Source organism: Rhinolophus hipposideros (assembly GCF_964194185.1).
Source record: "Rhinolophus hipposideros genome assembly, chromosome: 16".
In the NCBI taxonomy this organism is placed as follows: Eukaryota; Metazoa; Chordata; class Mammalia; order Chiroptera; family Rhinolophidae; genus Rhinolophus; species Rhinolophus hipposideros.
In genome coordinates this window covers 56,911,568-56,934,181 of record NC_138062.1, presented here as the reverse complement: position 1 = coordinate 56,934,181, position 22,614 = coordinate 56,911,568, and the positions used below count along the sequence as shown (strand labels likewise).

General features: G+C 53.7%; 4 protein-coding genes across 5 annotated transcripts; 2 read left to right on the top strand and 2 right to left on the bottom strand.

The window, feature by feature from the left end:
- Positions 1 to 4,063: 4,063 nt before the first annotated feature.
- On the top strand, positions 4,064 to 8,701 carry CLPP (caseinolytic mitochondrial matrix peptidase proteolytic subunit). The gene is made up of 6 exons (XM_081076207.1): positions 4,064 to 4,297; positions 4,385 to 4,456; positions 4,984 to 5,080; positions 5,927 to 6,114; positions 6,893 to 6,998; positions 8,347 to 8,701. Exons 1-6 carry the CDS (start codon positions 4,112 to 4,114, stop codon positions 8,517 to 8,519), a joined length of 822 nt encoding a protein of 273 aa, XP_080932333.1. The 5' UTR covers positions 4,064 to 4,111; the 3' UTR covers positions 8,520 to 8,701.
- A 2,454-nt stretch (positions 8,702 to 11,155) lies between these two features.
- On the top strand, positions 11,156 to 13,046 carry ALKBH7 (alkB homolog 7). Its single transcript, XM_081076226.1, has 4 exons — positions 11,156 to 11,477; positions 12,048 to 12,221; positions 12,318 to 12,442; positions 12,606 to 13,046. Exons 1-4 carry the CDS (start codon positions 11,274 to 11,276, stop codon positions 12,766 to 12,768), a joined length of 666 nt encoding a protein of 221 aa, XP_080932352.1. The 5' UTR covers positions 11,156 to 11,273; the 3' UTR covers positions 12,769 to 13,046.
- A 40-nt stretch (positions 13,047 to 13,086) lies between these two features.
- On the bottom strand, positions 13,087 to 13,635 carry PSPN (persephin; the record flags this gene model as incomplete). The annotated part of the gene is made up of 2 exons (XM_081076248.1): positions 13,087 to 13,394; positions 13,482 to 13,635. The coding sequence occupies 2 exons, from the start codon at positions 13,633 to 13,635 to the stop codon at positions 13,087 to 13,089; spliced, it is 462 nt and encodes a 153-aa protein (XP_080932374.1).
- A 2,727-nt stretch (positions 13,636 to 16,362) lies between these two features.
- GTF2F1 (general transcription factor IIF subunit 1) lies at positions 16,363 to 22,553 on the bottom strand. 2 transcript variants are annotated; one of them, XM_081076171.1, is made up of 12 exons: positions 22,073 to 22,553; positions 21,945 to 21,991; positions 21,290 to 21,362; positions 19,721 to 19,914; positions 19,153 to 19,323; positions 18,409 to 18,593; positions 17,709 to 17,862; positions 17,454 to 17,632; positions 17,267 to 17,340; positions 17,043 to 17,181; positions 16,713 to 16,830; positions 16,363 to 16,624 (listed from the first exon to the last, which is right to left on the bottom strand). In XM_081076171.1, exons 1-12 carry the CDS (start codon positions 22,082 to 22,084, stop codon positions 16,420 to 16,422), a joined length of 1,551 nt encoding a protein of 516 aa, XP_080932297.1. In that variant the 5' UTR covers positions 22,085 to 22,553; the 3' UTR covers positions 16,363 to 16,419. The 2 variants fall into 2 exon arrangements, with proteins under 2 accessions (XP_080932297.1, XP_080932298.1); XM_081076172.1 differs by having other exon boundaries at positions 16,371 to 16,624; positions 17,454 to 17,629; positions 22,073 to 22,540.
- Positions 22,554 to 22,614: the final 61 nt, after the last annotated feature.

Below are 22,614 nucleotides of genomic sequence, written 5' to 3'. Positions count from 1 at the left end.
GGACTCCAGAGTGAATAATGACCATCCAAGTGTCACATGTCAAGTCAGAATGACCGGGCACTATTCCTCTGCCCAGCGCAGTCACTGGGTGTGGGCTGCCTGCGACCTTGAGCACGGTGGCTCACTAAACTGAGACGGACCCGAAATATGGAAGCTGGAGATTCCTGTTGACCATACGTCCCTTATCTGGGTGGCAAATCCTTCCTTGAAGAGAGTAAGGTAAGCTCTGCAAAGGCACGGCATTTTGTCTTTTTTCCTTTGTATTTGCTTGTTTGTTTTGTTTTAGTTCTGCTGTCTCCCGGGGCTGTGCACATAGTAGGTGCTCAGTAAATATCACTTCTGTGAACAAATTTACCAGCCTCCGTTGCAGCAAGGTGTGGCCATGTGACTAAGCTCTGGCCAATGGGATGTACGCAGAGGGGTGGGCAGCAGCCTTCCGCCTTCAAGATTGGCCAGGATGCACCCTTTGCCTTCTTTCCTACCTTCCTTCATCTGCTTTTTGGAATGGGAACACACCACCTGAAACTCCACTTTGGATCTTGAAGACAAGAAGGGCTCTACCCTAGGGATGGCTGAGGGTAAGCTGGAAGGAGAAGGTCCCCAGAGACTTCCTGGTACACAGCCACTCTACCCACGCTGGATACCAACCTCCAGACCGTTACTTGGAGAGAAAGACCCTAGTACCTTGTCGAAGACTCGGGTGCTTAGACTTCCCTCTCTCAGAGTCATGCCTAACTAATAAACCTTGGACCAGAGTAGGCACTCAATAAATATCAGTTATATAGATACTTGGTAATTTTTTTTCATTTTAAAATTTAAATGATTCCATCAGTTCCCTTTTACTGGACAATTATTTAAAATATTTCCTAATGTGAGTGTGGGACACGGTCTCCAAAGACAGCCACCATCAATTCTTTCCTTCTAGTATGCCCCCACCAAGAGTCTATCCCCCTTTTCCCTCCCCTTACATCTGGGTTTGGCCCTGTGACTTGCAGGGCAAGCTTTTAAAAAGACAGGTAGCTTCCATTTCCTCCCTTTGGGAAGCCAGTTCATATGTGAGAAGTAAAGACCACCATACTGTGAGGAAGCCCAAGCAGCCACGTGGAGAGAGAGAGGCCCAGCCCACCCAGCTGAGGTTCCAGATGTGTGACTGAAGAATGTTTATCACAGATATTCCAGCCCTAGCACCCCACATGGAAAACAATCACTTTGTTGAGCCCAGTCCAGATTCCCGAATTCTGGGAGGTAATAAGTTGTGGGGGTTTTTTTGTTTGTTTGTTTTTTTTAAGTTGTGGTTGTTTTAAACCTCTAAGCATAGGGTGCTTTGTAACGCAGCAATAGCTAACCAAAACAACAGGTATATAAACAATTCTGCCATTAACAGCCTTGTGACCAAATATTGGTGCTCATCTTTGATCATTTCCTAAAAATGAGTAACTAGAAGTGGACTGTGCGAATTTAAAATTTGGTGTCACGTTAGTTTCCAGAGAAATTGTAGCAATGTCATGAGCCATTTACGGGATTATCCATTTACCCACAGCCTCTTCAATCCTCAGTGTTTCCATTTCTTTATTTTTAACTTTCAGTTTCTATCAATTCAATAGGCCTGTTTTACATTCATCTTAGAAAAGGTAACAGTGATCAGAGCTCCTCTCTGATCACGGAGTGATAACCTAAAACCAGTGGGATTTGCAGCCAAGAGCCAAAACAGTCATTCATTCATTGAGAATTTACTGAGCAAAGTTTGGAGGAATAAACAAACATCAAATATTAATGGAGTACTTACAATGTGTCAGGCACTGTTCAAATATTGCTTTTTTCCATTTCAGGTCATTGCCCACTTTAAGTGAGTGATTTTCAACTGGGAGCCATTTTGCCCTCTGGGGGGGACATTTGGCAAAGTCTGAGGCATTTCTGGTTATTATGATGGAGGGAGGAATGCTGCTGGCATCTAGTGGGTGGCAGCCAGGGATGCTGCCCACATCGGACGACACACAGGAGAGCCTCCCCGCCCCAACAAGGAATTATTCCGTGCAGAATGTCAACAGTGCTAAGGTTGAGAAACCCAAACACGAATGAAATGGAATAAAACAGGATAAAATAGAATAGAAAATATCAGAAGACATTGCTCAAAGTAAGCATATAAACATCATTTCATCAAACTTTTGTAGTTTTGTGTACTTGGACACCATATGAGATGTATTTCTCCTTGTGAATCCTCATCAAAAAGTTTTGATAAACAGTGTTTCAAGGGGCACAGAGTTTAATAAGACCACAGAACCTCTGACCTCACAGAGGTCACGTCTACAGACAATAAAGAAGAAACAAATGAATTGATGGAATTGTTTTGGATAACCAATTAAACAAGGCAAATGTTCCAGAGCATACCTGGGATAGCAAGGGAGATCAGGGAACGCTTCTCTAAGGAGGTGACATTTGAGTGGAGACAGGAGCTAGATTCAGGAAGAGGACACAGCAAAGCTAGGTGACTGGATGGAGCTTGGCATCTTTGAGGAACAGAAAGTTGGCCAGTGTCACTGCTGGAGCAGAGCAGGGAAAGGAGGTGGGAGAGGATGAGGTTAGAAGTCAGCAGGGTGACAGGAAGCCAAGGAGAGGGTTTTAGGCAAAGAAGGGACATCGTTCAATTAGTTTTTATGAGGATCACTCAGGCTACTGAAAGAAGAAATAGCAGCGAGGTAAGGGATAAGGTAAAGCTGGAAGACGGATGAGGGTGTTACTGCGGGTAGTGACAAGGCAGAGGTGAAAAGTAGTTGAATTTTGGATAGAGCAGGTATCTAGGAGGCAGAGTGGGCAAGAATTGTGGAAAAATGTCTAAGGGAGGGATGCAGGGGTGGTGACAGCTGATGGCCCTTCTCCCTAGGGTAGGGCGGAAGCTCAGGCCCTGAGGGAACCGGCTGGGCAGGGCCACCCACCTGACTCACAGTAGAAACTAGGACAGCCCTAGCTGCCCACCTACTTCCTCAGTCTTCGCTGGGGAAACACCACTCCCAGTGCCCAAATGCCAGCTCAACCCCCAACCCCTGCCAAGGAGGCCTAGATCTGGGCCTTCTGCCAGGGGTATCACCAAACTCTTCCACTTCCATGTCCTTCCTTCTGTCTTGCCCCAGAGTCCATAGAGTGGAAAATGTGTGTGCCCTGCTCTATCTCCCCATCAGACTAGGATCCCCTATGGGCATGGAGGGTTACAAAACTATCCTTATCTAGGGCACTCAGCATTGAGTTTAGAGTCCAGCCCTTTGGCAGGCTGCCTGTGAACTCCTACATATGCATCAAAACCCACTCTAAATGGACCCTTATTTGGGAGGACTTCTTGGAATCCTGTGGTTCCTGATCTAAAGCATCAGTAACAAATACACATCAATATGAGTAGCTAATACAAACTGAGCACGTACTGCATTCCAGGCCCCATTCTGAGGATCTTAGGCACAACAACCCTAGAACTAGGTTATTATCATAATCCCCGTTTCACAGATGGGAAACTGAGGCTCAAGGACACACAACTAGTTAAGTAATGGAACCAAGATTTGAACTGAAATTACTTCAATATGCTGCCTCAGCAACAGGTACCCTTAAGTCCTTCCCTGTGAGACTGCTTTGATCATTGCCATCTCCTAGATGAAAAACTTCAGGCCCAGAGGGGTTACGTAATGCACCCAAGATCGCACAGTAAGTCTGTGCTTGAGCCCACACTTGGGCTCCCACAGCCTGGGATCCCTCCCTCCATCCCACACGTGACCATAGATGAATAGGAAGGTCTCGGTAGGAGTTGGCCCTATCAGACTAGAAGCTCTCCGAGACCAGGTCCCAGTGAGCACAATGAAATTGATTTTTAAGATAAGTAATGAAGAGCAGAAAATCATGACGGATTTGTCGGGAATGGGATTTGAACTAGAGGTTCTGAAACTTCTCCAGCTCCGCCTGAGTTACACTTCCTTCCTAGCCCCGCCCCCTCCAGGCTCCGCCCCGCCCCTAAACGTTCCGCGCCCTGTTTCCGGAATGGGTAACCTAATGAGCAAGCGCCGTGAGCGCAAAGCTCACCGGGAGTTGTAGTTCGGCCATCGGACGGAAGCCGGAACGGACAAGCGGCGGGATGTGGCCCAGAATATTGGTGGGGGGGGCCCGGGTGGCGGCTGGCAGGTTCCCCGCGTTGGGGCCTAGCCTCGCTGTCCCCTTCCCCCCGCAGCGGACGCCCAACACCAGCTTAGCCCTGCAGCGGAGCCTGCACGTGACCGGGGCCCGGGCTCTCCCGCTCATTCCCATCGTGGTGGAGCAGACGGTACTGCCGCCGACCCGGGACACGGCCGGAGGGCTCGGGGCTGGGGGCACGGCCAACTCCGGACCCTCACCCATCTTTCTCCCCCAGGGTCGTGGCGAGCGCGCCTATGACATCTACTCGAGGCTGCTACGGGAGCGCATTGTGTGCGTCATGGGTCCGGTGAGCGCCCCGCGCCCGGATCCCCCCTGCGCCTACCCGGACCCCGTGCGAACCTCCTTGTGGAACCCTCTAGGCCCCCTGATCTCTGCCCCTTGACTTTCCTCCCCAGGTTCCGCTCCGGTCCCAATCTGACCGTCCACTTTCTGGTCACAGAGGCCTTCTGACCCTGCTCCTGGCCCCCACTACCCCCCACTCCCGCCATTCCCTCTAGTGACTAGAGTCTAGTCCTTCCTGATTTCTGACTCCCTCCCTCACCTGTGATCTCCTCCCCATTCCTGGTTCCAACCCTCCTGACCACTTCCCTTCCTGTGCTCTGAGCCCACTGACTCCCCCCTTCCCGTGAGCCAAACTCCTTGGATCCCAACCACCCCCCACATCTCCTGGATCCTGAATTCTTCCCGACCCGTCTTACTCGGGCTCTGACCCCCATCCTGGTTTCCTGACTCATCCCCAGCCACCCCATCCCCGCCTCCCTTAGCCTTCTCCCCACCCCCATCTGAGGACACCCCCACCATCCCCACTTGCAGATCGACGACAGCCTCGCCAGCCTGGTTATTGCGCAGCTGCTGTTCCTGCAGTCTGAGAGCAACAAGAAGCCCATCCACATGTACATCAACAGCCCAGGTGAGCGAAGCCCCCCGGGGTGCCGGGAGTGCTCCTTGGACACACTGGGTGATTCAAGGGACCAAGACTCCCACCCCCAACCCACCCCATCAGGGATGTTCTCTCTCTGGAGACAGAAAGGGTTCGGATCTTCCTTCAGAATCCCAAACGAGTATGAAACCTCCAAAAGCTGCTTGTTCTTTGCTTTTAAGTCTAGGTTCACAAAACTTCAGCTGAACTTGACTCTGATCATACACGTAACAATTTACCAACCTGACCTAGTTGTCAACATTTTAAAATTGGTAGATTCCACCACCACCACCACCGAAATAAAAAGAATAGCGAATCTTGATTGAGCACTTACTGTGTCAAGCGCTTTTCTAAGCAATGTATCATATACACATTCAACTTGTTTGGTCTTCATGGCAACCTCAAGTGCTAGGTACTATTTAGTTACCACAATCCACGAGAAGACACTGTGGCTCCAAGAGGCTGAGTAATTTGCCCAAAGCCACACAGATAAGAAGTTGCCCAGCCAGGGTTCATACCCAGGCAGGCTGCCTCTAGAGCTTCACTCTTAGCAACCACATCTCCCAATTTCTAGTATCTCTTAAAAGTTTGGCAGATCTGGTCCCCCTGGGCCCATGTCCACATGTGGCAACAATCAGGTCACTCGGGAGCACTCTCATTTTGCTCCTACCTGGCCCATGTTACCTGTTTTGTCACCTCCCAACCCCCAGAGGTATTTGCAGATCCCTGCTTTAAAGGGCTACCCTCCACATCAGCCCTCCCTGGAACAAGGGCTGCAATACGGAAAGGATGATGGAAGGAGCCGGCACAGTCACTCACTCGCACCCCTGCCCGCAGGTGGCATGGTGACCTCGGGCCTGGCCATCTATGACACGATGCAGTACATCCTGAACCCCATCTGCACGTGGTGCGTGGGCCAGGCTGCCAGTATGGGCTCCCTGCTTCTGGCCGCCGGCACCCCAGGCATGCGCCACTCGCTCCCCAACTCTCGCATCATGATTCACCAGCCCTCTGGGGGCGCCCGGGTGAGTGCCAGGCCCTGTGATCTGCTTCGGGGATGGGGGACAGGGGTCTAGACAGAGCAATGAGGGTGGAAGTCATGTGGGGGTGTCAGTGTTTTAAAATGTAGGGTTTGTTATTGTGCAGGTATGGTGAGGTCAACTGAAGACGATTGACATTGAAAAGACTGTTACAGTTTCCAGGAGGAGGGGGCACACAGACGATGGCAGGGCCACACAAGGAATCACCAGGGTCGGTCGGGAGGCAGAGGGAGCAGGAGGAAAACTTGGCAAGAACCTTTATTGTAGTTTCTATGGGGAAAAATTGGCAAGTCAAGATAAACAGACTTACGACTGGCTCATTTGAATAACTGCAACAAGCTCTGGGATGTAGGAGCTGTCCCTAGTTGTCTGGCACCTGGTCCTGGGGTGATTGAGGCAAGGGGACAGTGGCCCAGAGTCCCCAGAGGAGGTGATAGGAATATGGGTTTGCTGATTTGCACATGAAAGGTATGCTTGTGGGAGAGCTGTTTGCTGTCTTTAAGAATTAGTTAGCCCTGGGATGGACCATTCCTCTGGGTCAATGAGGCCCAGACACAGAAAATAAGAAGCTATATTTAATCCAGGGAGCCTTCCTGATGGTGGTCAGGAGGAAGTAGGATGTGGAGGGACTCACAAAGCCCTGCCCCACCTGCCTGAGCACTGGTAGTCTGCAGTTCAGGGGGGCTCCCAAGACCCATCTACAGCCTCCCCGTGAGTGGCTGACACTGGTTGCAGCCTTCTCCCTCTTGGGATGTTCCCCCAGGGCCAAGCTACAGACATCGCCATTCAGGCAGAGGAGATCATAAAGCTCAAGAAGCAGCTGTACAATATCTACGCCAAGCACACCAAACAGAGCCTGCAGGTGATTGGTGAGTGCCCCTCCCCAGGCAGCTCCCCCACTGCTTCCCTATATGTGAACCAACACAGAGGCAAGTGACAGACCTTGCGCTAGGCTAGGGCCTCTCGACCTCAGTACTATTGACACTTGGGGCTGGATCATTCTCTGGTGGGGGCTGTCACGGGCATTGTCAGATGTTGAGCAGCATCCCTAGCTACCACCCACTTGGTGCCAGGAGCACCCTGCAATTTTGACAACCAAAACTGTCTCTAGACATTGCCCAGTGTCCCCTGGGGGATATAATCACCCTCAGTTGAGAACCCGTTGTAACCACTTTAAAAAGACCAATTTACAGAATCCTCACAGAAACTTCCTTGAGATAGGTCAAAGGCTTGAGCAGGATCTTCAACAAAGAATATTCCGAGTGGCCAAGAAACATAAGACGAGATGCTCACCATCTTTAGTGATGATGTTTCATCATGACATCGTGAGTTCTGAGGGAAAGGCACGTTTAGGCCACAAAGAGATGCCATTTCAATCCACTAGAAGGATGGAAATAGAAAATACTGAGAACACGGAGCAACTGGAATGCTGATTCACTGGTGGCCAGAGTGAAAATGGTACAGCCACTGAGGCACTGACCTGCAGCTCCCTGACTTCAGCTGTTTGGCACTACTGGCTAAGGCTAAATAGGCGAAAAGATGCGGGGTTCCTCTGCTCAGCATGTAATTGAGAGAACTGAGTGCTGTGTCCACCAAAGAGGCTGACAGCAGTCCTGTTCATACAAACAGCAAATGGGAAAATACCCTGACGCCCATAGCAATGGAGTGAGTGAGTGCATTAATGGAGGGTTATTCACCCAGCAGAATGCTATACAGCAATGAGAGAATGGTCCACGATGACACATGGCAGGCTGCATGACCCTCGGAAACCTAGAGCTGAGTGGAAAAGAGTAACACTGTGATTCCATGTATGTAAAGAACAAAAACAGGCATAATTAACCTATGCTGATAGACCACTGTTAGGATACTGGTTACTCTTGGGCAAGAGTTCGTGACAGGAAGTGTGCCTGAGCGAGGTTTCGGGGGGTCTGGCAACATCCCATTTCTTGATCTGGATGCTGGCTATGTGCTTTATGTTCAGTCTGAAATTCATCACATTATCCACTTCCGATCCATGCCCTCTCCCAGATGTGCATTATCCGTCAATAACAAGTAAAAAAAATAAAAATTTCAATAGGTATTTTAGCAATGGGGAAATTGAGGCACAAAGGGGGAAGTCAGGGTCACACAGGGAAGAAGTGGCAAAAAGGGATCCAATCCGAGCCCCAGGTCTGCTCCTAACCACTCGTCCTGCCTCCCTCTCCCCGCCCTCCGCAGAGTCAGCCATGGAGAGAGACCGCTACATGAGCCCCATGGAGGCCCAGGAGTTTGGCATCTTAGACAAGGTTCTGGTGCACCCACCCCAGGATGGTGAGGACGAGCCTGAGCTGGTGCAGAAGGAGCCTGTGGTGGCGGCGACAGCAGCAGAACCTGCCCCCGCGAGCATCTGAGTGGACCTCACCCTCTGGAGGGAAGTTGAGGGGCCATGTGCTGGGGCTGTAGCCCTGCCTGCCCCTCACTGCCAAGCCTGGATGGGCCCCTTGAGGACCTCTGGATTTGGGGGTGCCCCTAAGGGCAGGTACCCTGGCTGCGACACTGTGATTTTAAATTAAATCTTTGTAGTCCTTGCTCCCTTCCTGTGGCACCTGGCCTCCCTGCTCCACAACCATGCATGCGCTCCACAAGGTCCCTTCTGCTTTCATCCTGACCTGGAGGCTCTGACCTCCATCTCCCTAACCTCAGCAACCTCAACTGAGCGCGTACGCTATTCCAGGCACTGTTCTAGAGGCTGCCACACATTGTGAAGAAAACACAAAAGTCCCTGCCTGTCCTCAAAGAACGTACTCTTGTGGGGGTAGATAGTTTGAAAAACAAAATCAGGGAAAAAAGTATGTAGAGAGACTGTGTGTGTGTGTACCAGTTTTAGATGGGGTGGGCAGTGAAGGCCTTGCTAGGAAGGTGACACTTGAGCAAAGACCTGAAGGAGGTGAGGGAGGGAGGCATTTGCTATCCTGGGACAGCAGTCCCGGCAGAGGGCATAGCGAGTGCAAAGGCTCTGAGGCAGGAAGGGCCTGGCACCTGGGAGGAGCCACGAGACTGGAGTGGAGTGAGTGATGGGGAGAGTGGGGAAGAATGGGGCACAAAGTGGAGGATTACAGATCTCCAAAGACTGGTAGGCATTAGCAAGAAGGGGGTGAGCCACAGGATTTTGAGAAGAGGAACAGAAAGGATAACTATGGCTCCTATGCGGAGGTGGGATGAGTACAGCAAGCTCAGAAACTGGGAAACCAGTTAGGAGACTGTTGGAATGATCCAGATGAAGGCTGACAGTGCAGCCGGTAGTGAGAAGAGGTCAAATCCCTGCCAGGTTTTAAAGGCAGGGCAGATGGGATGTGAGAGTTGAGAGAGAAAGTAATCATAAATTCCAAGGGATTGACTCAAAAGTTAGGAAAATGGAGCCATTAACAGACAGGAAGGCTGGGGGGTTGAGCAGGTTCATGGGCCAGGATCAGAAGATGATTTGGGACATTTTCAATGTCATATGTGCCTCAGACATCTCAAGGGATGGGTAAGTCTGGGATCAGGGTTGGAAATAAAAATGTAGGAGACATGCATGTCAATGAATTAACAGTCAGGCTGAGAACTGGCAACTAGATTTGGCATGACGGAAGTCACTAGTGGCAAATAAGAGCACTTTTTGATGCTGGGGGTGCCAAATGCCAGTTTGGAGTAAACCCAGGAAGAATGGGCCAGAAAATACCGGAGCTAAACAAGTCGTTGAAGGAATGACTAAAGGAAAGCAGAGAACATGGGGCTGGGGCTGGAGGGACAACTGGAGTGAATTTTTAAATTTTTTTAAGTCAAAGGACTTTTTAATTTGACTATCTTCATTGGTTACATTTGGCTGAATTTTCATTATGGACAATTTTATATACACAAATAGAAAATACAGGATGAGGCCTCATGTACCTATCACACCAACAATTACCAGTTCACGGCCAATTGTGGTAAGTCCCTCCCTGTCCCCCAAGGTCCTGGATTACTTTGAAGTAAACCTCAGTTCTCCTCACATCTGTAAATATTTCAGTAGGTATTTCTAAAAGGACAAGTAATCTTTAAAAAGACGACCACAATACCATTTTCAAACCTAAAAAGTTTACAGTACTTACTATGGTCAAATAACCAACCAGTGTCCAGACTTTCCCAGTTTTTTTGTTTTTGTTTTTTTTTTTAGTTTGCTCAAATCAGGATCCAAATAAAGCGCATACATTGCAACTAGTTGATAGATCTCCAAGTCTCCCAATCGCCCCCTTTTTCTTCAGTCTCTTTCCTTGAAATTTACTCGTTGGTGAAACAGGGTCGTTGTCTTGTAGACTTTCAGTCTGGATTTTGATGACTGGGTTAGGAATGGTGGTGACATCCGTCCTTGGAATTTCCCATAACTTGGTGTATAAGTCTAGAGAAATCTGATTGGACTCAGGTTCCACTTTTTGGCAAATAACCTCTTAGTTTGGGTGTGTACTGCCATCAGGAGGCACAGAAAGTTCCGCTGTCCCACTTTTCGTGTTTGGGAGCCGATGAGAATCTTTTGTCTACATCCACTATATATTCCAGCAAGGGCTGCAAAATGGTGATATGCCAATTTTACCAAGAAGACAAGAATTGGGTTTGTTTGTTTATTGTTTGTTTATAAGATGCAAACCAGCCTGTTTGTATGCTAGTGGAAATAATCCCATAGAGAAAGTGGATGATGCTTCGCTGTGACCTTTGGCCACATCCCCTAACTCTGAAAACTTGGCCCAACCCCATAATCCTGCCTTAACATCACTCCCCTGAGCCCTGTGCCTCTGACCGCTTAATCTCAGACTGAATGTACTCGACCTTTAACCTCCAGTCCTAAGGCCCAAATTCTATGACCCCAGACCCGGGACCCCAGATCACATCCTGCCTTTGCGCCCTGGAGGATGGACTTACCGGACAGCCAATAGTCTAAACTACTGAAGTGATGGCGCCCAATAGCGCGGGAGAGGAGGCGGGTTCTGGCAGGAGCCAATAGCTTGAGAGGGCAAGCTGTCGCCTTGAGCGAGAGGCGGGACGCTAAGGGAAGCCAATCCGTGGAGGGGCACGGTGCAGCCGCAGCCAATGGTTCTGGGGTGAGGGCGTTGCCCTGGCCCCCGTTGGTTCCACTGCCCGGCTCCGGGGCTATGGCCGGCAGCGGGCAGCTGGCGCGGCGGACGTTGTCGGGGCCGAGTTGGGTGCGAAGCTCGGGCCCCGCCGTGCTGACCCGCCTGCGAGACGCAGCTGTGGTGCGGCCCGGCTTCCTGACCGCGGCCGAGGAGGAGACGCTGAGCCGCGAGCTGGAGCCCGACCTACGGCGCCGCCGCTACGAATACGACCACTGGGACGCGGTGTGGCGGGCAATGCTGGAGGCGTGGCCCCGTCGGGGCGCTGGGGGCGGGGACAGGGGCGTGGAGCTCTGGGATGGGATGGCGCTACGGCGGGGGGCAGGACCTTGGGATGGGGGCGGAGTCTTGAAGCATTGGAGTCATTGGGGGCAGGGAGAACACTTAGGAGACAAGAGCCGGGCCATCACTGGAGGCAGGACCTGAAACTGAGGGGTGTTTGAGAGACAGGAGCAGGGTTAGGGGCAGAAACGGGTGTGGAGCGAGATGAGGAAGGGTCGCGGGTTGGGGCTGAGACTGACACCGAACTGAATATTGGGGCGAAGTCAGCGCTGGGGAGGGATTTGGTACTGCATCCAGGCTCAGGGTGGGTACCAAGTACTGAGGACAGACTAGATGGGGCAGGAGTTTGAGACCCAGGATCATAGCTTAGACAGGACCACGTTTGTGAGTTGAGGGCGAGGTCAAGGGTCATTCTGGGAAAACCAGCCCCTTGCTCTGCACTCTGTCCCTCCACACCTCAGCTTCCCAGTTCCCCCCGCGAGTTGCCATGCTTGACCTGAGCTCTCTGTGCAGGCCATCCATGGCTTCCGAGAGACAGAAAAGTCGCGCTGGTCAGAGGCAAGCCGGGCCATCCTGCAGCGTGTGAAGGCGGCTGCCTTTGGCCCTAGCCAGACCCTGCTGTCTTCAGTGCATGTGCTAGACCTGGAACCCCGGGGCTACATCAAGCCACATGTGGACAGCATCAAGGTGGGCAGAGGCCAGAAACTTCCAGCTCCCCTGGGGAGGGCCAGGTGGGGGGTGGCCAGGCCAGAGCCAGACCCACCACCATGCTGCCTCTTCCAGTTCTGCGGAGCCACCATCGCCGGGCTGTCCCTGCTGTCTCCCAGTGTCATGCGCCTGGTGCACACCCAGGAGCCGGGAGAGTGGCTAGAACTCTTGCTGGAGCCACGCTCCTTGTACATCCTCAGGTACTGTCCAGCCAAGGAGTCCCCATCCCACCACTCGTCAGACACCCACCCAGCACTTCATTCAGCCCTCACAGCAAACACTACCATCCCCCACACAGCTGACTCTCGGCCTGAAATAGGGGTGCCCTCACCCTACTCAGCCACAGCCTGTTTTCTCTTACAGAGATTCAGCCCGTTATGACTTCTCCCATGAGATCCTTCGAGACGAAGAGTCCTTTTTTGGGGAGCGTCGGGTTCCCCGGGGCCGACGCATCTCGGTGATCTGCCGCTCCCTCCCTGAGGGGGTGGGCCCAGGGGAGCCTGGGCAGCCACCTCCAGCCTGCTGACCCCCAGCTTCTCAGAGACACTGTTTGTGAATAAAATTGGAGAGTGGACAAGCCGGCATTCCTTGCACTGGCTCTTCGCTGGGGCTGGGATCTTTATGGGAAGCCAAGGGCCCCACTTGCCCACCCACTGGGAGCTAAGGTGGCAGGGTCAGGGTATACCCCACTGAACACAGAGTCGCAAGGCTCCAGGAGCAGTTTCCTTTATTGTGTTGCTTGCTGGTGGCCCCAGCCCATCCCGTTCTCTTCTTGTCATCCCCATCGCCAATAAATAAGTCAGCAAACTCCTGGTGTGGTTGCAGGTCCCCAGGTTGGGCACCCTCAGCCGCCACAGCCGCAGGCAGCCGCTGAGAGCTGGGGCAGCCGCTGCCAGTGGTGGTGGTCATCGAGGAAAGCCACATCAGCATAGCGGGTGGGCCGGCAGCAGGGGCCACCGTGTGCTCGGCCCTGGCCCCGCAGCCGGGCCAGGGTCAAGCCGTGCTGGGTGCGGGCACCTCGGGGACAGCTGCCAGCGCAGTAGCGGAAGATGACTGTTTCCTCCGAAGCATAGCCCAGGCCCAGCTCCGCCACCGGCAAGGGCAGGCTCCACAGCTGGCACGGACCAGGCGGGGCTCGGCGCAGACGGGCACCTGGGGGGAAACAAGGGACAACTGATAGTGGGCATGGGCTGGCCAGGAAGGAGCTGGGCAATCAGACGGGGACCTGGGGGTCCTTACCCAGCTGTGGCCTCCAGGTTCCTCTGTCTGCTGCTGGCTCAGGTGAGAGCGCTCCCTCCACCACCGGAGCCCCTGGAGCACCAGGGCCCCCGCCAAAGCCCAGCTGCAGTGACAGGAGCAGCAGAGAGCTGAGCAGGACTCTTCCTGTGGCCATTGTGAAGGCGGGTCCTGAGGGGGGGATGCCCTGCGCCCTCAATTTATCCCCATCTCGGCTGGGTAATAACCTCTTCACTGCCAGCAGCTGCACAGGCACGAAAACCACCCCCACCAGCTCTCCCTCCACATCCTCAGACCCAGGCAGGCAGGCTCCCTCTGCCCCACATCCTGTCCTTCTAAGCGTTAAGGGCTCGCCCCCCATCCAGACATTCCACAGACCCATGTCCGACACCCTCTCCACCCCGATTGACGATTTACGAGAGTTGTGAAGACTGCCAGGGCCCAGCCCAGGGCTAGCAACCGGGGTCCACACCAACCTGCTGTTTGGAGGGAGAGGTGGAGGGAGAGGTGGGGGGAGCTCCGTGGGTCCCCTTCCCACTCAGGCAGGGAGCTGAGGCTGAGGAGCCCCTGTGTTAGGCACCATGTGGAATGGGTGTCTGTTGAAGAGGTGGGTTGGCAGGTGGATTAGCTAATGGGGACTCCTCCATCACGACTCCTGCCTGGAGGATTAAGACATCATGCCCCTGTCTCCGGGCCTGGCTGAGCCAGCGTCAAAACAGGAAAAGGGAGAGGCGTGGGGACAGCCAAGAGCTGGGACACAAGGGCCAGGAAGTTCACCCTGAAGGGACTCCTAGAAGGCCCACCTGAGGACTCTGGGGCCTCATTGCCATCCCAGTGTCCAGGGCACCAGAGCGCAGGTTGACTCCCACTGGGTTTCAGCGGCAGCTGCAGGTCACAATGACTTCCATACCCAGCCCAGAGTGACGCCTGGGAAGTGAGCTTTTGTCTCTCACTAGTGAAAGGGGGCCTCCCACGTGGGGTTCTGAGGATAGATGGCACATTTAGGGTTTAATACAGTGCCTGGCACTGAGGAGCTTGTAAGAGCTTTTGAGGCAAAGGATATTCAAATAGCTTGTGCATGTTTGAAAGGTGCTCGACCTCACACTGCATGCAACATTGGCAAAAATCAAAGTTTGCTTCCGCACGGCTGGCATGCGTGACCCAGGCAAACCCCTGCGCTGTGAGGAGTGTAAGTTGGTAGCAGTTGAGCATTTGCTACTGAAACTGTAAATCCCATCCCTTTGACCCTAGAAACCCACTTCCAGAACTCGTCCTCCATAGATGAGTGAAGACAAAAGCTCAGAGCTATTTGTTGCCTTGCTTGTATCAGCAAAAGATTGGAAACGCCTGCAATTCCAGCTAGAGTGGATTGCTTCAATCATTTTGGTGTGGTTGTTCTTACTGCAGTGCTTTTTGAGACTTTCAGACTCAATAAGAGGGTTGGGGGGAAACTCGTCCAAAGTCACCCAGAATTTAGAAACACAGATAGGACTTGAAACCAGGTCCTGGTGAATGCCAGGCCCCTGCTTCCCACCACTGGGGCACATGGCCTGGCCTGGTAGGGAGGCCTTAGACTGCAATCCACGTGGCAGAGAGTTCAGGGTGAAACTGCCAGGGCGGGGGGTGAGGGCTTCTTTCCTGCTGCCCCAAAAAAGGCCTAGCGGAAGCACGGGGAAGGAGGTTGGACCGACCTGGGACATTCCTAGGAGTTAGCCTGACATCTCAGGCATTCGCGATTGGCAGCTAAAAGCCTGTGGAAAGAATTTTCCACCTGCGGTTTCCAGTCTCAGGCGAGATGCAAGCCTGATGTCCTGCCCCAGCTGCATCACTCAGGACGAAGGTTCAAAATTCCATTTCCAGCAGCATTACTGTCTGTGAACTTGAAAAGTCCTCCCACTATAGAACACCGATGCTACAAAGAATAGCGATGCTACAAAAAACAAATGCATAACCACCTTGTAAGAAAATAAGGAAAGCCCCAGAAATATCACTGGAAAACTGAAAAATAGGGCCAGATGCCAACATCAGCAATTAAAGGGGTTTGGGTTTTTGCCAACACATGAGGAGAGCCCCGGAGCTAAGAACTATCCAAAATGGGCTCAGGCTGGAACTCCTGGCAGGAGCAAAGGCAAAAACCATCTGGAAGGACTTCCCTGCAAAGTAGACCACTCAGGAGTCCCACAGACCGAGCTCCAAGCTGGCGACCAGCCCCCCTTCTGAGATTGCAAAACACAAGAGTTAATCACAAAGTCAGAAGATAGAAGAGGACAGCCACGAGCTTCAGGTACTGACCTGTCTGACGGAGACTATAAGACAAGGGTGCATAAAATAAAAATATGAAAGAAGGAATCAAAAACACTAGGGGCAAAACACTCAAAACAGACCAGCTCGTCTGAAAGAGGAACTAAGAACTTAATGGGTTAGTGGTGGGTAAGCCACAGCTGAAGACAGAACTGGTAAAAAGTGGAAGACAGACCTGAATAAATTACCCAGAATTTGAAATAGGTTCTAAGAGGCACCTAAAGGTTCCGGAAGGAGGTGCCGGAGACAATGGGCGAAGTAAATTGAGGTTTTTCCAGATTTATCAATGCCAGGTCCTGAGAATCAGGAAGCAGGTGACAGATGAGGAGGGGGACCCATGACAGTGAGTGTGTGGAATTCAAGAGCCCCTGATGTGGGGCAGCAGGATGGCTCAGTTGGTTAGAGTGCGAGCTCTCAACAACTAAAGATTGAAAACCATGGCAACTGGACTTGGAGCTGAACTGCGCCCTCCACAACTAGCTTGAAGGACAATGACTTGGAGCTGATGGGCCCTGGAGAAACACACTGTTCCCCAATATTCCTCTAGCAAATAAAAAAATTTTTAAAGAAAAAAAAAGAGCCCCTGAAGTTCTGGAGACTAGAGTTTATTTATGGGGCAGACGGGGAGGGGGCCCGCCCCTCACTCCTTGAGGGAGAAGTGCATCTTGTCGTTGATCATCTTGCGCTCGGGGTTGAGGCGCTTGAGGATCTGCGCGAGCACGTTCACTGTCTGCTCGCTGCTCAGCCCCGTCTTCTTGGTCTGGAACTTTTTCAGCAGGTCCTTGGTGGTCATGGGCTTCCGCGTCAGGTAGCGGCGCACGGCGTCCTCGGTCACCTGCACATCGCTGAGGAGCCAGTGGAAAGTGGGGAAGTCAGTGGGAAGCCCCCCTCCCTGCGGCCCCCGCCCTGCCCCGGCCATCCTCGGCCACTTACCCGCTGCTGGGCGTTGACTTCCCGGACTGGGGCTGAGGAGTCGACTTCCCGGACAGGCTCTGGGGCCCTGTGTCAAGGCGTAACCGCTTGGCTGTTGTGGTCTCGTTGGTCCGCTTCCCTGGGGGAGCAGAGGAAGGGCTGAGTATTAGAACTGGGAGGGCTGGACCTGAGGGGAAAACCCCAGGCGAGGTGGCGCCAGGACTACGGGCCCACGAGGTTCAGGGGTAGATAGGCGTCTGCCCTGGATCTGGGCTCAGATCCTGCCGCTCAGTGGGGAGAACTGAGGTCAAAAGATCACAGTAGGTGGGTTGGGGCTGGAAGGCCACTCACCCTGCTCCAGCTTGCTGGCAGCTGCCCGCAGGGTGGAGGAAGTGTTGCCACCATCTGTGCTGGGTGTGCCTGGCCGGCTGTTGCCCCTAGAGCTGCCCCCCGATGGCTTCCGCTCCCTCTTGGGGGGCGTCTTCTTTTTCTGTGAATTTTGGGATTGGAGATGTGAACTGGAAAATAGGCACCTCGTGTCCCCCACCACCCCACTACCCAGGGCTGGGCCTTACTGCCATGAAGAGGGCCGAGGAGGCCTCGCTGTCGATGTCACTCTCCTCCGAGCTGTCTGACTCCTCACTGCTGTCTGTAAAGACCAGAGGAGGGGTGTCAGGCCCAGAAACCCCTGCGCCCACCCTCAGCTGTGTCTCAGAGAAGGAGTCTGAGAGGCAGGGGGCAGGGACTGATTGCCGAGCCCACCTCTCCTCCGCTTCTTCTCCTGTGGCGTAGGGGCCTTCTTCTCCTCCTCCTCCTCTTTGTCCTCCTCAGGTGGCTTCTCCTCCTCACTCTCACTGCTCTCACTCTGCTCATCCACACCCTTGGGTCCCTCCTCCTGCTGGATGACCTTGGGCTTGCCCTCCAGCTCGTCCTCAGAACTGCTGTAAGAGCGGGCAGAAGGTGAGTGCATCCGCCAGGCTGGCCCGGGCTCTCACAGCCACCTCCGCCATGCCTCACCTGGACCCGTCAGACATGTAGTCCACTTCCTGGCCCTCGAAGTCCCCATCGTCACTGTCCTCAAATGCCTCATCGTCCGAACCCTTCTTCTTCTTCTTCTTCCGGCCCACCTTGGTCATCGGCGCCTTCTTCTTGGCCTTGGGGGCTTTGGCACCTGGGGAAGTGGAGGAGGGCTAAGCACTCGGCATGTTGGGACATTTTGAGGACCTTGCCAATGGGGGAGAGATGCCCAGAAGTAGCCACTTCGTAGAGAAAGGAAAGAGCTTGCTGAGAGGTGCATCTCTTACACACAAACCAACCACTCCCAGGTCTATACCTCCAGGCAGCCCCCTTCTCTAATCTCACACTCAGGGATTCCCTGCCCTAAATCACGCCTGGAACCCAGAGCCCACTGGAATTATTCCAACTGGCCAATCCTAACTGTTCATCCTGCCCTGCCTTGTCTTTCCCTCAGAAGCCCCGGTCAAGGCTGTGGCCGAGTCCTTCTCATCACTCCTTTCTGCCTCCTGCCAACTCTGGTGCTTCACCCAAGTGGCCCTGTGGTGTGCTGTGCCTGCCTCTCATTTGCCAGAGGACGGTGACTCAACTTTTCTTTCAATGGCCTTAACCTCTCCATGCCGTACTGGGCCACCTTTATAAATTAAGCCCCAGGTAGGACTCAGGCGGCTCTCCTGACCACCCCAGCCACCAGGGGGCTCACCCTCCTCGCCGCTCGCCTCGCTGTCATCAGAGGACATCTCCAGGTCGTCCTCCAGGTCGTGGATGCGCAGCTCACTGGCCTTTTTGCGACCACGCTTCTCCTTCTCCTCATCCTCCTCGTCCTGGTCCTGGTCCTTGAGGCGTCGCTGCTGCATGATGCTGAAGTGGTTCAGGACCTTGTTCCTCCTGTGGGCAGGGGTGGGGGTACGGTGAGATCTGATACCTCACTGGGTATCCCCAGAGGGGACCCACAGACATGACCAAGGTGACGTGAGGGATGATCTGACTCCAGGGACTCACATCCTAACAGCGCACAGCGGGAGCCGGCCCTTCAGTTCCCTCTGCCCCAGGACCCTCCAGGAAACGCTCTGGGTGTGGTGATGGCATCCCAGCACTTCTCGGGCTCAAGACCAATCTCAGGCAATAGACACCAGCCTGGGAGAACGCAAGGCCCCCAGGGACACCCTGCCTTGCTCTGCCAATTTGTGCTCCAGGGCTCAGCGCAGCCACCACCTTCTTAGCTCTCACAGGACCCTGTGTCCTGATGGTGTGGTGTCCTACTGGACTGGGAGCTCCCTGAGGGATGCTGGGGTCTGACTTGGTCACCATGAGTCCCCAGCTCCCAGCCAGGCACACAGCTATGGTGATGGACCCCATTTACAGTCATTGTGGGCCCCTGCTGGTGAAGCTGGGAATGACGTTTCTGCATCCTGCCTCCGTCCCAGCCCTGCCCAGGCTCACGCACCTCTCCCACTCCTCTTCGGCCTCCTCAGCGGTGAGTGTGCGGTGCCGGGCCAGCGGCGTGAAGTTGTACCAGTTGTGCACGGGGAAAGCCTCAAAGGCCCCGTCAGGGCACTGAGTGAAGATGTAGTAGGACGTGTTCTCTGTCACGCCTCCCTTCTTTATGCCCTTGAACCTGCAGAGGGACATACATGGTCACGGCCTGGCCAGAGGGACCAGCCCCGGCCCACCCATTTCCCCCTCTCCAGAGCCACCTGGGTTCTCCAAGCAAACTCAGAGGCTGGAAGGCCTGAACCATGGCAACCTCCTGTCCTCCACCCTCATACTCTTCCCCTCAAAAGTCCAGACGATTTTACAGAGTGTCCCTACTCTGCCTATAAGGACCAAGGCAGGTGCCCGGGCTTCCTGCATCCTGGCCCTTAGAGCTCCTGCACCAGCACAAAGTCAGTTCATCTTCAAAAATAAAACCCCACGTGAGAGGGCATGCTGTCACCCCAGCTGTGCATGTGGGACACAGAAGTTCACAGAGAGCCCCTAGCAGAAGGCAGGCACCTGCTGCCATCACCACTTACTTCCTCCCTGATTTGCCATTGACACGGAGCAGCCAGGGCTGGTCCTCCGGCCGGAACTCCTTGAGGATGATGCCATACTTCTTCCTCCGAGCCTCCTCCCGCAGCTTGCGATTGAACTCGCTGCCCGCGCCTGACTCGGGCATCTCCTCCTCTTGGTAAATCTTCTTGTTGCTCAGGTCACGCTCCAGCCGGGCCTGGAGGGACAGGGCAGGGAGCAGGAAGCAAAACCTCTCATCAGGGTGTCTGCCTTTGCTTGAGATGTGTCTGCACCTCCAAGAACACCCTATACTCCCCCAGACTGAGCTGCAGATACTCCAAGCCAACTTCCTGCTTGGCAAACGGGTAGAAAGTTGGCACTCAGTGAATGTGAGTGAAGGGATTCAGGCAAGTCTTCCTTATACTACATCTATTTTTGCAGCTTTTGAAAGATTGAAATTATTTCCAAATAAGTTAAAAAAAAAAACACAGTAAGACCATTGTGGTGATCAGGAAAAATAACCTGCTTGGAAATGGCCCTCTTCTCTCTCTGCATTCGATTCTGGACCACCCCGTGAATTCAGATGCCATTAAAGGTTGAGGTTTTCCAAATTTCGATCTCTGGGCAATTCAGCAGTAGAAATTATTTTGAAATGCACGTCTGTAATTCTTCCCTGGCCCTCACCCCTCCACATCCAACCCATCAACAACCCCTGTTGGCTCCACTTCCAAAACACAACATCATTCAATCACTTCTCATCTTGTTTGCCTCAAGACCATCATCGCTCACCATGACCAGAGCTGTCGCCTCAACCCCGCTTCATCTGCCTCAACCCCCCGGGGATCACTTTACAACACCCTGTTTAAAACCCTTAATGGTTTTTGCTGCAGACTGAATGTTTGTGTGCCTCCGCCACAAAATGCATATGTTGAAACCTAATTCTCAAGTGGGATGGTATCTGAAGGTGGGGCCTTTGGGAGGTGACTAGGACATGAGGGTGGAGACCTGGTAAATTAGATGAGTGTCCTTAAAAAAAAAAAAAAAAAAAGACCCCAGAGTTCTCTTGCCCCTTCTGAGAGTGCGGTGAGCGAGAAGACTGCTGTCTATCAACCCGAAAGTGGGTCTCACCAGACACCGAATCTGCTGGGGCCTTGATCTTGGACTTCCAGTCTCCAGAACTGTGAGTAATAAATGTCTATTATTATTTACAAGCCACCCAGTCTATGGTGTTCTGTCAGAGCAGCCCCAATGGGCTGAGACAGTTTCCAAAGCCCTTTCCAGAGCCTCTGACAATGGGGGCTCTGAGCTCATCGACAGGTTGTCTCCCCCTCCCTTGCCCAGATAAATCTAGGCCCAAAATGCCCATCAGGGGGCACAAACCCTAAATATTCTCCTTTCAGAAGGCCTCCTGCAGGGCCTAACAAATCTTATTCAAAGGGATGCCCAGCGGCTCAGCCCGGGCCCTATTCATCATTTATCTGCACTGGGGGAGTGCTGAGAAAACTAAGCCTTAGATACTATTACAACTAAGCAACTATTATCACCACCGAGTCCAGGATCAAGTTCTAACCCCTTTTGGAACAGGGACTTACTTGGTTCCAAGTAGCGAAGTTGACTTTATCGGCTGCATTGAAGGCCATGATGTTGTATTTTTTGGTTGTATTTCTGGAATGGGCGAAAAGAGGCAGTGCTCAGTCAAGCAATCCAACAAACTCTCCCCAGTTCAGCCCTTCGTCCCAGGCCATGATGGGAGCCGTTACTACACCCCCGAGGTTCCCAGTCAGGCAGAGGAGCCAGATCCAGACTCCCAAAATCCCATATGGAAGAAGGGACAACGATTTAGGGGAACCCAAGATGTGGGGATAATTTGGAACTCAGCCCTGGAGAGAAGGGAGGGCAAGCAGGGAATGCTTCCTGGAGGAGGAAAATACTGGAACTGGATTTCGGGGATCACCAAGAATCCAGCAGCCCTGTCAGCTGGGGAAAAGGTATTCCTGGCGGAGGAAATAGGAGGCCAGGGGCTGCATCCCACTGCGTATCAACGCACCGAGAATTCCTTCCTTCCTTCCATCATTCCGCTCAGAAAACAGTGATGCCATAGATCGGCCTCAGCTCAAACCCAGCCCCGCCCTCAGGTCGCCGCCACTCAGGAGGCGGAGTCACAGGCAGCGCCGGGACCGCCTCTGTAGAGGCTTGGGGAGGTTTTAATCCCTTAGTGGGGGGAGGGAGGTGGGGTTTGGGACTTACTTGGGAACGCGAACGACATACTCAGTGATATTATGGCTGCCGGGGCCCTGCGGGCAGAGAAAGCGAGATGCCGAGTGAGGGGCTGCAGACGCCGCCGCCGGGTCTCCGGAACCCCGCCTCATACTTACGAAGGCCGCCATGGGCAAGGGTCAGCGGTCAGGGCCTGATCCGACCCGGGTCCTTTTCGTGGCTCCTAGGGTCCGCGACCCTCTGTCCGGGGGAAGCTGCCCTCGTGGTGTCCGGTCCCTGGCCAGCACCGAGGACCCCAAGTCCGTGGTGCCACCGATCCGGGGAAAAGCTCCCCGACAGCGGCGCGCACTCAGCTTTCCGCCGCAGCGGCCGCTGCGGACACGTCTGCGCCTGCGCCGCCGACTACCCTCAGAGCGACACTGTCCCGCAGGCCGCGTCACGGTGGCAACTTCCCCTCTGCCCCGGGCCCTTCAACGCGCTTCACCTAGTGTCCCGGTCCCTTTCAGAGCGGCGAGGCAGTCCGCGTCTGAGTGAAGTGCCCCCCGGCGCCCGCCCACCAGACGACCGCTTTACGCAGCACGGCTACCCTAATGGGGACATGTGGGCACGCCCTCCCCGTGAGAGCCTCCCGCAAGGGCCGCGGGGCATCCTGGGAGGGGAGGAAACCTACCCACCCGCGCGGGCGCTCGGCGCCTTGCGC

Coding starts and splice junctions, on each gene's coding strand:
- CLPP (XM_081076207.1), top strand. CDS start 4,112: ATGTGGCCCAGAATATTGGTGGGGGGGGCCCGGGTGGCGGCTGGCAGG. Junction 4,457..4,983: donor TTGTGTGCGTCATGGGTCCG/GTGAGCGCCCCG, acceptor CCCCACTTGCAG/ATCGACGACAGCCTCGCCAG. Junction 6,115..6,892: donor AGCCCTCTGGGGGCGCCCGG/GTGAGTGCCAGG, acceptor ATGTTCCCCCAG/GGCCAAGCTACAGACATCGC.
- ALKBH7 (XM_081076226.1), top strand. CDS start 11,274: ATGGCCGGCAGCGGGCAGCTGGCGCGGCGGACGTTGTCGGGGCCGAGT. Junction 12,222..12,317: donor CACATGTGGACAGCATCAAG/GTGGGCAGAGGC, acceptor TGCCTCTTCCAG/TTCTGCGGAGCCACCATCGC. Junction 12,443..12,605: donor CGCTCCTTGTACATCCTCAG/GTACTGTCCAGC, acceptor TTTCTCTTACAG/AGATTCAGCCCGTTATGACT.
- GTF2F1 (XM_081076171.1), bottom strand. Junction 19,324..19,720: donor AATGGCAAATCAGGGAGGAA/GTAAGTGGTGAT, acceptor GTCCCTCTGCAG/GTTCAAGGGCATAAAGAAGG. Junction 17,341..17,453: donor GGAGAAGAAGCGGAGGAGAG/GTGGGCTCGGCA, acceptor TGGTCTTTACAG/ACAGCAGTGAGGAGTCAGAC.